We start from the raw sequence: 11,376 nt of genomic DNA, 5'->3' as shown, positions 1-11,376 counted from the left end.
CTGGCTGCAAGATATCAGCCTTTTATTCTCGGGTTTATAGTGCCTTTGGAAAAACCTTTACAGCTTAACGGTGGTCCAAGCGCCCATGGGCGTGCCTCTCTCCCAGGTCCTGCAGAGGTGGGAATCAGCTAATGACGGGATCGGAGCTTCCAAAGGACACAGGTCGAGAAAGAGCCCGCTCCAAAGGCAAATGAAGCAGTGCGATGCTGTGACGGTAACCCTGCAGTCCGTGGTTTCGGGGAACCTGTCAGTGATTGCAGAACGTTCGTCCTCTCCGAGTCTCAGCGCTCCTCGCCCAGCCGTCGCCGGGCCCGCAGCGGGGAGGGGCCGCGCCGCCCCCTGCCAGAGACGGGGCCTGGCTGCAGCGGCACCGCCCGCAGGAAGGCGCGGCGGGGTGGGGACGGGAGGAAGCAGCGGAGCCTCCCCCGGGCTGGGCTCCGCGGCCGGCCCATGCCTCGGCGGGAGCGGTGAGCGGCGGGCTGAGGGCTGAGGGGAGCCGCGGGGCGGCGGCGGGCGGCCATGTCGGAGAGCGAGGGCGGCGCGGCAGGTGAGGCGGGGGGATTCGCCGCAATGCGGGAGCGCGGCGGGGCGCTGCGGGGGGAGGCGGCCGGGGCCGGAGGAGGGGAAGCGGGGGCGGAATCCCGGCCGGCTGTCCGCTGCGGAGCACCGCGGGCGGCACCTCGGGGGGGAGCCGGGGCTCGGAGCGGAGCCCGCCTCCCGCCGCAGCTCCGGGGAGCCGCTGCGGCAACCCTGGGGGGAGCGGGGTGCGGGAACAATGCGGCCGCCGAGGCCTTTTGTGGCCGTCCCGCCCGGCGGCCGGGAGGGAGCGAGAGGGCTCGAGTGGGAGAGCGGGATGCGGGCATCGCCGTGGTGTGCTGGGGGAGAGCCGGGAGGGATGCAGCGCTGCGGCGAGGCGCCCGGACGGTGCGTGCGGGTCGGCGGCTGGAAAGGGCTGCTCCCTGCGGGCCTGCAGGGAGGGTCTGACTGCGGTCCGTCGGTGCTCGCACTGCGCCCGCTGACAGGCAGAGCTCCGCAGAGACGGGGATGGTCCCTCCCTGTTGGGGATGTTGCAAATGCATGGATGGGGGAACAACCCGAAGGGCAGTGCGGGCTTAACCTGGTTTCATTGTGTCTCTCCAACCCTTCTTCCTCACTGAATGGTGTAGAGACTGGGAAATGGATGCTGAGCCTTGGGTGGTGGTGGTAAATGTACAGAGAAACTTAAAAGTCTGTTTGTACGAATCAAAGAATTGTGGGAGTTGGAAGGGACCTCTGGAGATTGTCTAGTCCAAGCCCCTGTTAAAGCAGGTTCCCTGCGGTAGGTTGCAGCATCAAATCCTGGAAATAAACTAAAGGAAAGCTCTTCTGATGAGCTTATCCAGCTGTAAGCCTCAGCACATCTGGGGATGCAGCTCTGTTTCGCAGGTGGGGATGGTGACTCAGATGGGTGCAGACAAGCACCAGCCGCAGGACTGGTCAGAAAGCCTCACTATGGACTGATTTCCTACAGAAGACAGCAGCCCTTTTTGGACAGAGAACTTGCAGTGATGCTCAGGAGACCTGTTTTCAAAATTTCCCCCCAAAACTGAGGTTCTCTGTTGGAGAAAAGGGAGAAAAAAGTGCATCTGTGCATAGAATTTGGGGAGCACTTTGAATAAAAGAGGTAAACTGTAGCACATGTGGAATAAAAGAGTCACAGTGCCCATTCAAACAATACAGATAATACTGTTTATAAACTAGATGAATTTTCAAGATCTTTACCACATATTCACCCCAATCATGTACATGTTAAGTTCTTCCTATATAAGTCGCTGATGCTTATTCTGCTTGAAGGTACCTGTGACAGTTCTCTAGCTGACAACAGGGAGGAACAGAGTGACATTTGCATGTTAGGTAGACAGAGTGCTGTGTATTGTTTGCTGTAATAAAGCTGCAAGGTTAGTGCAAGGCAGTGTTGAGAATAAGTGACTTCTGACAGAAGGAAAATTTGTTCAGGAGGGGTTTTGCTAGAAGATGGAATGTCATGCAGTAAATCAATGATTTGCTATGCCAGAAATCTTTATGTGCTTTCCACACTCTGGAATGCTGAAGCTGTCAGAGAAGAAAGACTTCAGGGATAAAACGTGATTTAGTAGGTGTTGTATTGACAGTCCAGGGGCTGCAGCCACTTACTGCAGCGCTGTACAATACGTAGAAGAGAGGTCTGTATGTAAAACAGCACGGCGTTGCATGCGGTATCTGCCTATCGCTTATAGCTCCAGTCAGCACAGCACTGCGGTATCTGCAGATTGCTCAGGGTGAGCCTCGATGCAGTCATTTGTGCCCCTGAGCTGTTGCATGTGGAACTTCACATTGTACTGCCTTCTAGTGCTGGTCAGCCAATGGGTGATGCTGATTCAGTTCTCCTTTACTGTACGCACCCTTTGAATTTTCAGTTCATTCCCCCCGGGGTAGCAGCGGGTGCCTAGCAGTGCCGGGAGCTGCCATGGTCTGAGCTGTGGGGTTTCCCCAAAGTTGGGTTTGGCTGCAAGGAGGCCCTGCATTGCTCAGCACTCGTATGGTGTGACACCGCTGTGCTGGCCCAGAGCTGGGAGCAGTGCGGCTCAGATGCGGCTGCGGCTTTGGATGCAGCTGAAGTCAGCAGCCCCAGGAGGCTGATGCTGTGCAGGAAGACCTGAGTGCTGCCTCAGCTGCAGAAGATTTGATCCGCAGGTGTAAATGTCATGGTGTAGGTTCTGTTTTGCTCTCTAATTCTGTCCCTGTTGTTGGGGTTACACAGAGTTGACTGTTATCTTGCCTTGTGCTTTTTTCTGCCAAATGTTTTTTACTGTCCTCTGCTATGATGTCACTTCTGAATTCCTTCACTTCCAATTTCTGTACCTGAATTAGTTCTGCCTTTTGGTGTTGTGTCAGGTGGGATTTCAGAAGTGGTTTGCTCCAAAGAATGCAACATTTATAGCTTAGAAGTGTTTCTCTGTGGCTATTTTAGTCTACATATTGTGAAGGAGCAGCTTGGCTTATTTGGGTATTTTAAAAAGCACTGCTGGCCCTCTGTGAATGATAATGGAGAAATGGGAAAGGAATAAAAAGCATGGCACTCAAATGATGCGACTTCCCAGGAAGAGAACAGTCGTGACCACAAGTAGCTATGAAACAACTTTTATGGGAGCTTGGCTCTATTTCTCTTGTTTATTTAAATGTAAAGTAGGTGTTGAGATTTGCCATAAGCAGCTCAGTGAAATCGTGAAGATCTTTGAATGTTGCATTCAGAAGTGACTTCAGCTTCTTCCGTCGTGACCTTCTGTGTGACAGTTGTCACTTTCACAGGATCACAGAATGGCCTGGGTTGGAAGGGACCTCAAAGATCATGAATCTCCAACCACCCTCTCTGGCAGGTCCACCAACCTCCACATTCAATACTAGACCAGGCTGCCATCCAGCCTGGCCTTGAACACCTCCAGGGATGGGGCATCCGCAACCTCTCTGGGCAGCCTGTTCCAGCACCTCACCACTCATAGTAAAGAACTTCCCCCTGACATCCAACCTAAATCTTCCCTGCTTATCCTCTGCTCTCCTGTTAAGCACCCTCACTAACTGACAGTAGAAATGGGTGAAGCTCCAGGTTATGACACAATTGTGCAGAGCTACTCAGCTGTGTTTTCCCACTAGAAAAGAGGAAGACTTGGAATCTGTTTCAGGAATGAACTCTGAAGTCCATCACTTGTGATTGTAATTGGTAAGTTCACTTCACAGATGTTTTACTGAAAAGCGTGCAGCTGGTTTGTAACATGAGGTCACATATGTTGATGTTGCACTCAGAGAAAGCTGTTGTCAAGTATGAACTGAAGGGATCTGCTGTGCCACTAGCATACATGAAGACTTCATGTTCTTTACTGCAGCTAAAGGTCCTGACTCCTGGCTTCATCAGATTGAGGCTGCCTCTGCTCAGCCACCGGGTGCATTTTGGTCTTAAAAAGAACATTCCATAGTTCTCATTACTGAAAATATGTCAACTATGACCCATTTGCTGTTGTGTTAAGGAACATAGTGATATGCATTTAAAATAAACATATGCAAGTTTTAAATTTTACTGTAACTATTACTGAAACAGTAACTTTTCAGTGTTTTAAATTTAGGATGGCAGTGGGTATTAAAACAGGAAATTCCTTCGAAGTCTGCCTCAAAGGGATTTGAGAGAGGATTTTGTGTAAATGAAAAGGAAAATGCAGTCAATTCTAACAAAAAAAGTAAGTAAATAAACAAAAAAATACTCAGAATCTGGAGATCAGCACTGAGACTGGAAAGCCTTTGTTCCTGTCTTCTGATGCCTTTGCTAAGGACTGCATCAGGGTGTGTCAGGAACAGGGAGCTGCATGGGGAGCCGCATTGGCTCACCCTGCTGTTGGCACACTGCTGTGCTCTGCTTATGGATAGAAACTCTGCTGAGTTTACTCAGCAGTGGTTTGGGTGCGTGGACTGGCTCTGGTAGTATCTTAATTTGCAGATACAAGGACCTGGAAGGGTCTTCCTCTGTTTCTTCCATCAGTAATTCTGTAATGGTTTGGTCAACTCTCAGACCGTGCCCTGGAGATGCAGTTTCCTGAGAATTCTGAGAGACGTTTCCATCAGCTTGTATTGTTCACAGTCCAGAAAGAAGCATGTGTATGAATGCAGTTTTATAGAGCAATTTCTTGAAATCTGTGCAAGTTTATTTGCTCTCGTCTCAGAAGAACTACCATATCTGTTACAGAAATGTCCCCAGCCTGCTGTAGCTTCCTTAAGGAAGGAAGCAAGTTTTTGTTTTGGGAGAAGCAAGCAGCACAGAGATCATTTATGAACTCCTCTTTCACTTGCTCTTTCCTAGATATGTTTTACATTGGTAATGCTTTTCAGGACTGCTCTGTAGGGGTTGTCTCAGTCTCTGTGTACTCCAACCATTTTGAACTTCAGAGTGCTCTGAGCTTGCCCATGCAGCATGGCCTTTGTCACAAGGCTCGTATTTCAACTCATGGGTTTTTTTCTTCCCATTTCATATGAAGTCTGGACAGTGGATATTTGGGTATATCCCCCCTTGTTACTGCAGCCAGGCTGTCTTTAGGCAGAGATAATGAGAACATTAAAATCACAGTTTCTTTATTCATTTCTTACCACCTTCTAGTCACTGTTTGAGAAATGCATTCCTGACAACTTGATGTTGCAGATTTCATCTTTGAGGACTCCTGAGGCTTTTTCTATATTTAAAGACCAAAGTACCTGTGGTTATGTTAGGTTGACTGGCAAATGGCCCCATTCCCTTGTTCCAAATAGATCCAACAAATTTAACATCGCTTTCTTAAGTTTCCATGGATACCTCACTAGAACACATGCTGTAGTCAAACCAGTAGGGCATGCCATTTGCAAAAGCTTTCACTGTTTTCACAATGGAACTGCTGCATTCAAACCTGTCCTTTTAGAGTAGCTCTTTTTCTTACTCAGCTTGTTGTGGTTTTAGCCATAGCAGGCTGGATCCTGTGCTTGTCCTTGTGAAAGCACAGCTTTTCAGTTGGTTGTCTCCTAGGTTGGTCTTGGCCTCTGTGTGATGTGTATGCGTAGTCATGAATGTAGTCCTGATGGGTGCTGGTATTAAAAACCTCTGGAAATTGATTATAATCAGTGTCTGCATGATTTTATGATCTACTCTACAGATCCTAAGCATCAGTTTTCTCTCTCCTGTCCTTCGCTTTTCTCCTCATAAGGTATTTTCCTTTAAGATGGCAAATCTTTTCTCAAGACTGTAAGTTAAAAAGAATAAAGAAACACAAACTTGTTTTTGATTTAGCTGTGAAGTGTCAATATGAATCTAAATCAAAACCCAGAGACTATAGATTCACAGATGACTTTGCTGATGGATTGTCAGATTTGACACCACTTCTTGCAGTTGCACAACAGCTAGCATTCTCTTATTTTCCCATTTTAGACTTGAAGAATGTTAAGGGATTCATATAGCTCTCTTCTTTTGTTTTTGTTAGTTTGCTTACTTTTGAAGGAGGAGTGGGGGGACAGGGAGATAAATTTATTTCCTCTGCTGGACATGAGATACAGAAAAACTGAACGGTGATCTTTGTTCAGTCTTTGACTAATTTTCCTTTGAATATCTTCACACAGAAAAGAAAATCTAGGATTGCTTTGTTTTCAGGATGTAATTACATCTTGAGAAGATCTTATGTAGGAACTCACAATAAGGTAGGGAATTCTGTAGTGCCATATTTTTTCAATTGCTACTGTTTTTTAAAGGAACAAAACAGGCCAGCCCACTCTCAGCTGGTAAGTGGTGCATTTCCCAAAGTGACCAGCATCGCACATGCTCTGTTCTATGTGTGGTCCTGGGAACTGGAGCATAATCTTATTAGTGCCATTCCTGACAACCTTGCAGTGAACCAAGTAGATGAGGTGGATGATGACAGACATGTTGATGAAAGAGAAGCGGCAGGAGACCCTTTCTAGGAAGCTCTCTTTTCAAAGAATCTAGATTCTGTATATTGATGCGGTTTGTTTTCTGTTGCTATTGGGGTCTTTCTGTTTGGAAGCAAGGGGGGAGGAGGTGAGTGATAAAGAAAACTGCTTGCATGGGGGCTGATAATGCAAGGAAGCCTGAAAGAAGCAAGTTCAGAGAAGCATGTTGAGGAGAGAGGAGGTTATTTAGTATGTGTTAAAGGTGCCTGTAGCATACCTGTGTTTGTTGAATAATAAGAATGATTGTGCAGAGTTGTCTTACGCTACAGTGAGCCACAGAATTTTTTGTTAACTCACATTTACCACAACATGCATCTGCTAAAGCAAAATGCCTTTTCCTTACGATGCATAAGGCAGAGTCAATTTTGTTATTGGGGCAAAAGAGCTGGAGTTCAGAAGTGAGCCATCAATGCAAAGTTGCTGTTGCTGAGTTCTCAAACCCCAGGCTCTGGGGTGTGAGCAGATTCTGAGCATGTGAGAAAAGTCTTGGGGCTGGTAAAGAGTTGGCTGAGGTTTTACAGACCCAGTTATGAAGGGTGCTTGATAGTTCTGTTGAAGTCCACTTTACTCTGTGCTAGTGAGGTCAGATCAAATTAGGTAATATCCTACGTACTGCCAAGGAGAAGAAAACTGACCTTAGAGCACCTGGCATACTTGGTAAGTTATTGCAAGTTCCTGTGTGTGTCTTTCATCTTAAATTAAATTCACAAAAAATAGGTGGTGTCTTTTTTTCCTTCTGCTGGTGAGGTGCAGGAAAATGAATATTATCCACAAAATGAAGGATGGGATGAACGTGGGATTGTATTCTAATAGTCTGAGCAATAGTATTAAAGACTTGAATGATCTTTGAAAGCTTGATAGCATAGTGAAAAAGTAAACACCTCCAGTCAAACTGCAGTCATAATGGGAGACAATGGAAAAGCGTAAATGAGAAGGTTCATAGCTCATAATGAGATTTCTTATTTTCAGAACTGTATCCAAAGAATTGGCAGAATTCTTGCTCTAGAAAATTACTGTAATTGGTATTGGGGCAATGAATATCAGTTCTTTGAGTAACCAGTTATTATGAAAGAGTATTAGGAAACTTGGATTTGTCTCAGGGATTTGCTGTGGCTGTATTCAGAGAAGGGAAGTGCATTGCAGTCTTCAGCAAACCAGCTGGATGCCTACTGGCATTTTAAAACAAAGAGCTCTGATTCCATTGATGTTAATAGCAGTAGTGTCGCTGGGTTCAGTAGAAGCAGGAGGTTCTTAGTTCTGATAGGAAATATCTTTTTATTATGCAAGAGAATCTTTTAAGTGTTTCTTTGTATTTGCTTTTTTTCCCATTTCTCTTTTTGTTGTTGTTCTATAATTATTTTCAAAGGCCATCTTTGTATTGCAGTAAAATTGCCCTAGGTTGTCATGTTACATTTGGAAGCTATGACATTTTGTGCTTAATGCAAAGCAAAGTCTCAGCAAAATGAGAAGCTGAATAAGGTTTTCTCTACCGATGCAGCAGTTGTCAACTAATAGCAATATGGAAAACCCTTCCTTCCCTGTTGTGCAAACATCATTAGCAGGCTTTGCTTGCAGCAAAATGATTATTGATGCTCAAAATGATACACGCTGATTTGAATGAAAAGCCATGTTTTGAATTCTGTTCTTTTGCTTCATGATGGCTGCCCTACTCCCGTATTTCATTCAGCAGATCCATTTTAATTTTCAATCCAGAGATGTTGCCCAAATGGAAAAATGAAGAATTTGATCAAGGTTTTGGTATAACCAGCAAACTGAATGAGATCCACATGTAGTAGTCACTGTTACTAGCTTCTGGATAGCTGAAAATTCCAGAAGAATTGCCCTAAGACATAGACAGCGCTTTCAGACATACAATCTAATTTTTGGGTGATCCTTTGCAGAGCTAGGAGTCGAATTTGATGATCCTTATGGGTATCTTCCAACTTGGGATATTCTATAATTCTACGTGCAAGTGTTTGATCTGTGAAACTGATCAGCGTGTGCACAGTGCCTGCAGTTTACCTGGGTTTACTGGACCCATGGAGATCACCTGCAATAGTGGCAGGACCATCTGGCTCATCAGCCAGCAAATAATCAAGAGGCTGCTTGGCTTAGCATAGGGAACAGTAGATGTGAATTATACAAACCAAAAACGGATTGTTGCAGCTTTTCTTTTGAGTCAGGATTGTGTAGGGCAGGAATACTCAGAGTTTGGGAGCTTCTAGAAAGGAGTGTGTTATATTCATTGTCCCAGTAAAGTCCCCAAGCTCAGTCAGATTTTCACATTTACACAATAAATGAATTTCATTGCATTTTAGGTCATGGATTGAAACAAATGACTTTGGGATACTCACTTATATTTAAACGTTATTGTGAAAATGCTTCTGAAAATGCTGAAAATTCTCACCTGAAACAGGGAATAGCATCAATCCTATCATTGATTCACAGAAGCACAGAAGAATTGAATTAGCAAACGTTGTATTTATGACCACTCTGGTAGGATCCTATTGATAAAAGTTACCTCTGGATGCATAAATTGGGACATGGCATACTTTCCAGGGTTAGCAAAGAGGTGCACACGAGTCCTGAGGCTTTATCCTCCCTGGGAAGTGAGGTCCAGGAAGGTTCAGCAGGAGCACTGCTGTCTCAGCCGTCACATCACTTTTCTTTTACTCTGTGAGTATTTTGGGAGTCTTGAAGATTATTCCTTTGCTGCATTTTGTCATAAGCTAAGGTGGAAAACCAAAATGTGACCAGTCATTTACTGAAAAACAGGAAAAGCTAAACTGATTAGCTGCTGCAGGAAACCATGGAAAATAAACTCCTGCATGTGTTTAGATAAAAAAAAAAGGAATAATATAAATTAAATCTGCTAAGCCAGCAATTGCAGCTAATACAATAATGGATATGGATCATTATTAATACAGTATCTGCTGGTGTCATCATTTTATCACTTCCCCAAATATTACAGGATTTTGAAATTGCATAGAAACTTTTGAATTAAAACAAAACAAAAAAATTCAGCAAAATGAAAAGATCCTCAAAGAAGTAAAAGAGGGAGGCTTCTCTGTTTTCTCCTTTTTAACTGCCATCCTTCAAAATGTATTTTTGGGCAATTCCTTAGGGTAGGGCCAAAGTCAGAAAATGCAGTAACATGGTTGAATTAATTCTATACATGCTTAGTTAAATTATCCAACCCTCCAGTGTTGGCAGTTGTATTTCAAGTTAATGTTTACAAGCATTTACTGTTGGAAATAAGTAAATCTCTCATCATGTCTTAGAAAAAGGTTATTTTAAATACTGATGTAAGTATATGAATACTTGAATTTGGGTTCAAAATAAAATTCCTCCATTTGTTTCGGTGTGCGAATTGTCATGAATGAGATGTTTGCTTATCATGTTATTTTACTACATATCTTTTCCTAGTGTGTAGCTGGATGGAGATAGAGGTCCTTGCTTAGCACAAGAGGTGAAGTTTGAACTTCAGCTACATGCTACACTACTTGATTGTGCTTTTGCATTACAGCAGGCAGCCTTAATAAGTCATTTACTCTTAAAGACTGTTGTATCACAGAATCAAATACTGTGGTACTGCTCCAGTCATAATTCTGCTTTTAACTGCCGATTTCAATTGAGACTAGGTGTTTGTTGCATGGTTCCAAATAGGGTTCCTTGCAAATCTTTGCCCATTCTCTGACTTTCTTGCCAATCGTACTTGTCTACAAGTAAGAGATTTTAAAATATGCAACTCTTTCAGGAATATCTGTGCATTTACTTTTCTTCATGTAAGATCTGTAAAATTAGGACACACACACTTCTTTCCCCTAAGCAAGTACCAACTCACCTCATCCTCCTGTGTGCATAAGCTTATTTCAACACCTTTCTGTTTGTGTAGGGTAGATAGTACACAAATGCCCTAGTTTCACGTGCTTTTGATAACCTTTTCACTAATTTTTAGAACTCATTAAATCCAGAGTGATTGACCTGCAAGCTATTTTGTGTAAGTGCCAACAGCTCAGATGAATGGCTTTAACTTCCTATTATGCTGAGCTGCACTGATTCATTTATTAGTTCTGCAAACTCTGGTAATGTCAAGGCCTCTTTTAAAATCAGAGTTATACAACAGTTAATGGTTGCCCCCATTACTGTATGTGATTAGGTACTGATATTAAGAAATAAACTGGTTTAATGGAGTGCAGCTTCTGCTTGTCTTAGCTGGGCATTGCAGAAGCAGCGCATTACTTAGGTGCAGTAAAACAGGGAGTAATAGTGCAGAATGGTTATGTTCTTGGAAAGAGCTTTTCTGCTAGTTAGAAGTACTGGTAAATCACAGAGAGCTTAACTTTCCAGCAGAATTGTGCAGTTCATTAGAATTAAAACAAGTAAACCTTCCCACAAATTCAACCTTTATGCATAAGTTTCAAGAGCTTTCTGAAACTGAAAGGGACACTTATTTTAAAGGTTTGGGATGAAAATACCTAATTCTGTTCATCTGTTCACTATTTTTGGTTATGTTTTCTGTGGGTGCTGTGACAGCCCTCTGGTCTGTGCTTAACGTGTTTTTATTGCTTTACATAAACTTGTACAAGTTTGTATACTTGCAGATATAATACAAATGCCTGTGTATAGATTTTATACTTCTGGGTAATTGCAAATTAATTGGGTCAAAGACATTCTTGATAGAACTCCATCCAAATTAATGTGCTCTCATTGGATGGATATGAATATCCCACTAGTTATTTAATCACCTGTTTTGTCACACAAGATTTTATGAGTCTTGTAGAGAGCAATAAATAGCTTTTCCAGGCACACACAGTGAAGGCTGATAACTGAAGGCAGGATGGAAAATAGAATGCTGAAACAGGAATGCTGAAACAGGTGAAA

At 43.8% G+C, this 11,376-nt stretch overlaps 1 protein-coding gene across 1 annotated transcript in view; it reads left to right on the top strand.

Annotated features, from left to right (window-relative positions):
- Positions 1-338: 338 nt before the first annotated feature.
- Positions 339-11,376, top strand: part of HSPA12A (heat shock protein family A (Hsp70) member 12A) — a 48,687-nt gene continuing 37,649 nt past the window's right edge. The window contains exon 1 of the mRNA XM_031597420.2: positions 339-547. Within this exon, the coding sequence (XP_031453280.1) occupies positions 520-547 (28 nt within the window). The 5' untranslated portion in view covers positions 339-519. The remainder of the gene's footprint in view (positions 548-11,376) is intronic.

This window comes from Phasianus colchicus, chromosome 8, assembly GCF_987193195.1.
Source record: "Phasianus colchicus chromosome 8, bPhaCol1.hap1.1, whole genome shotgun sequence".
Taxonomy (NCBI): domain Eukaryota; kingdom Metazoa; phylum Chordata; class Aves; order Galliformes; family Phasianidae; genus Phasianus; species Phasianus colchicus.
This window is presented reverse-complemented; position numbering and strand designations above follow the sequence as displayed.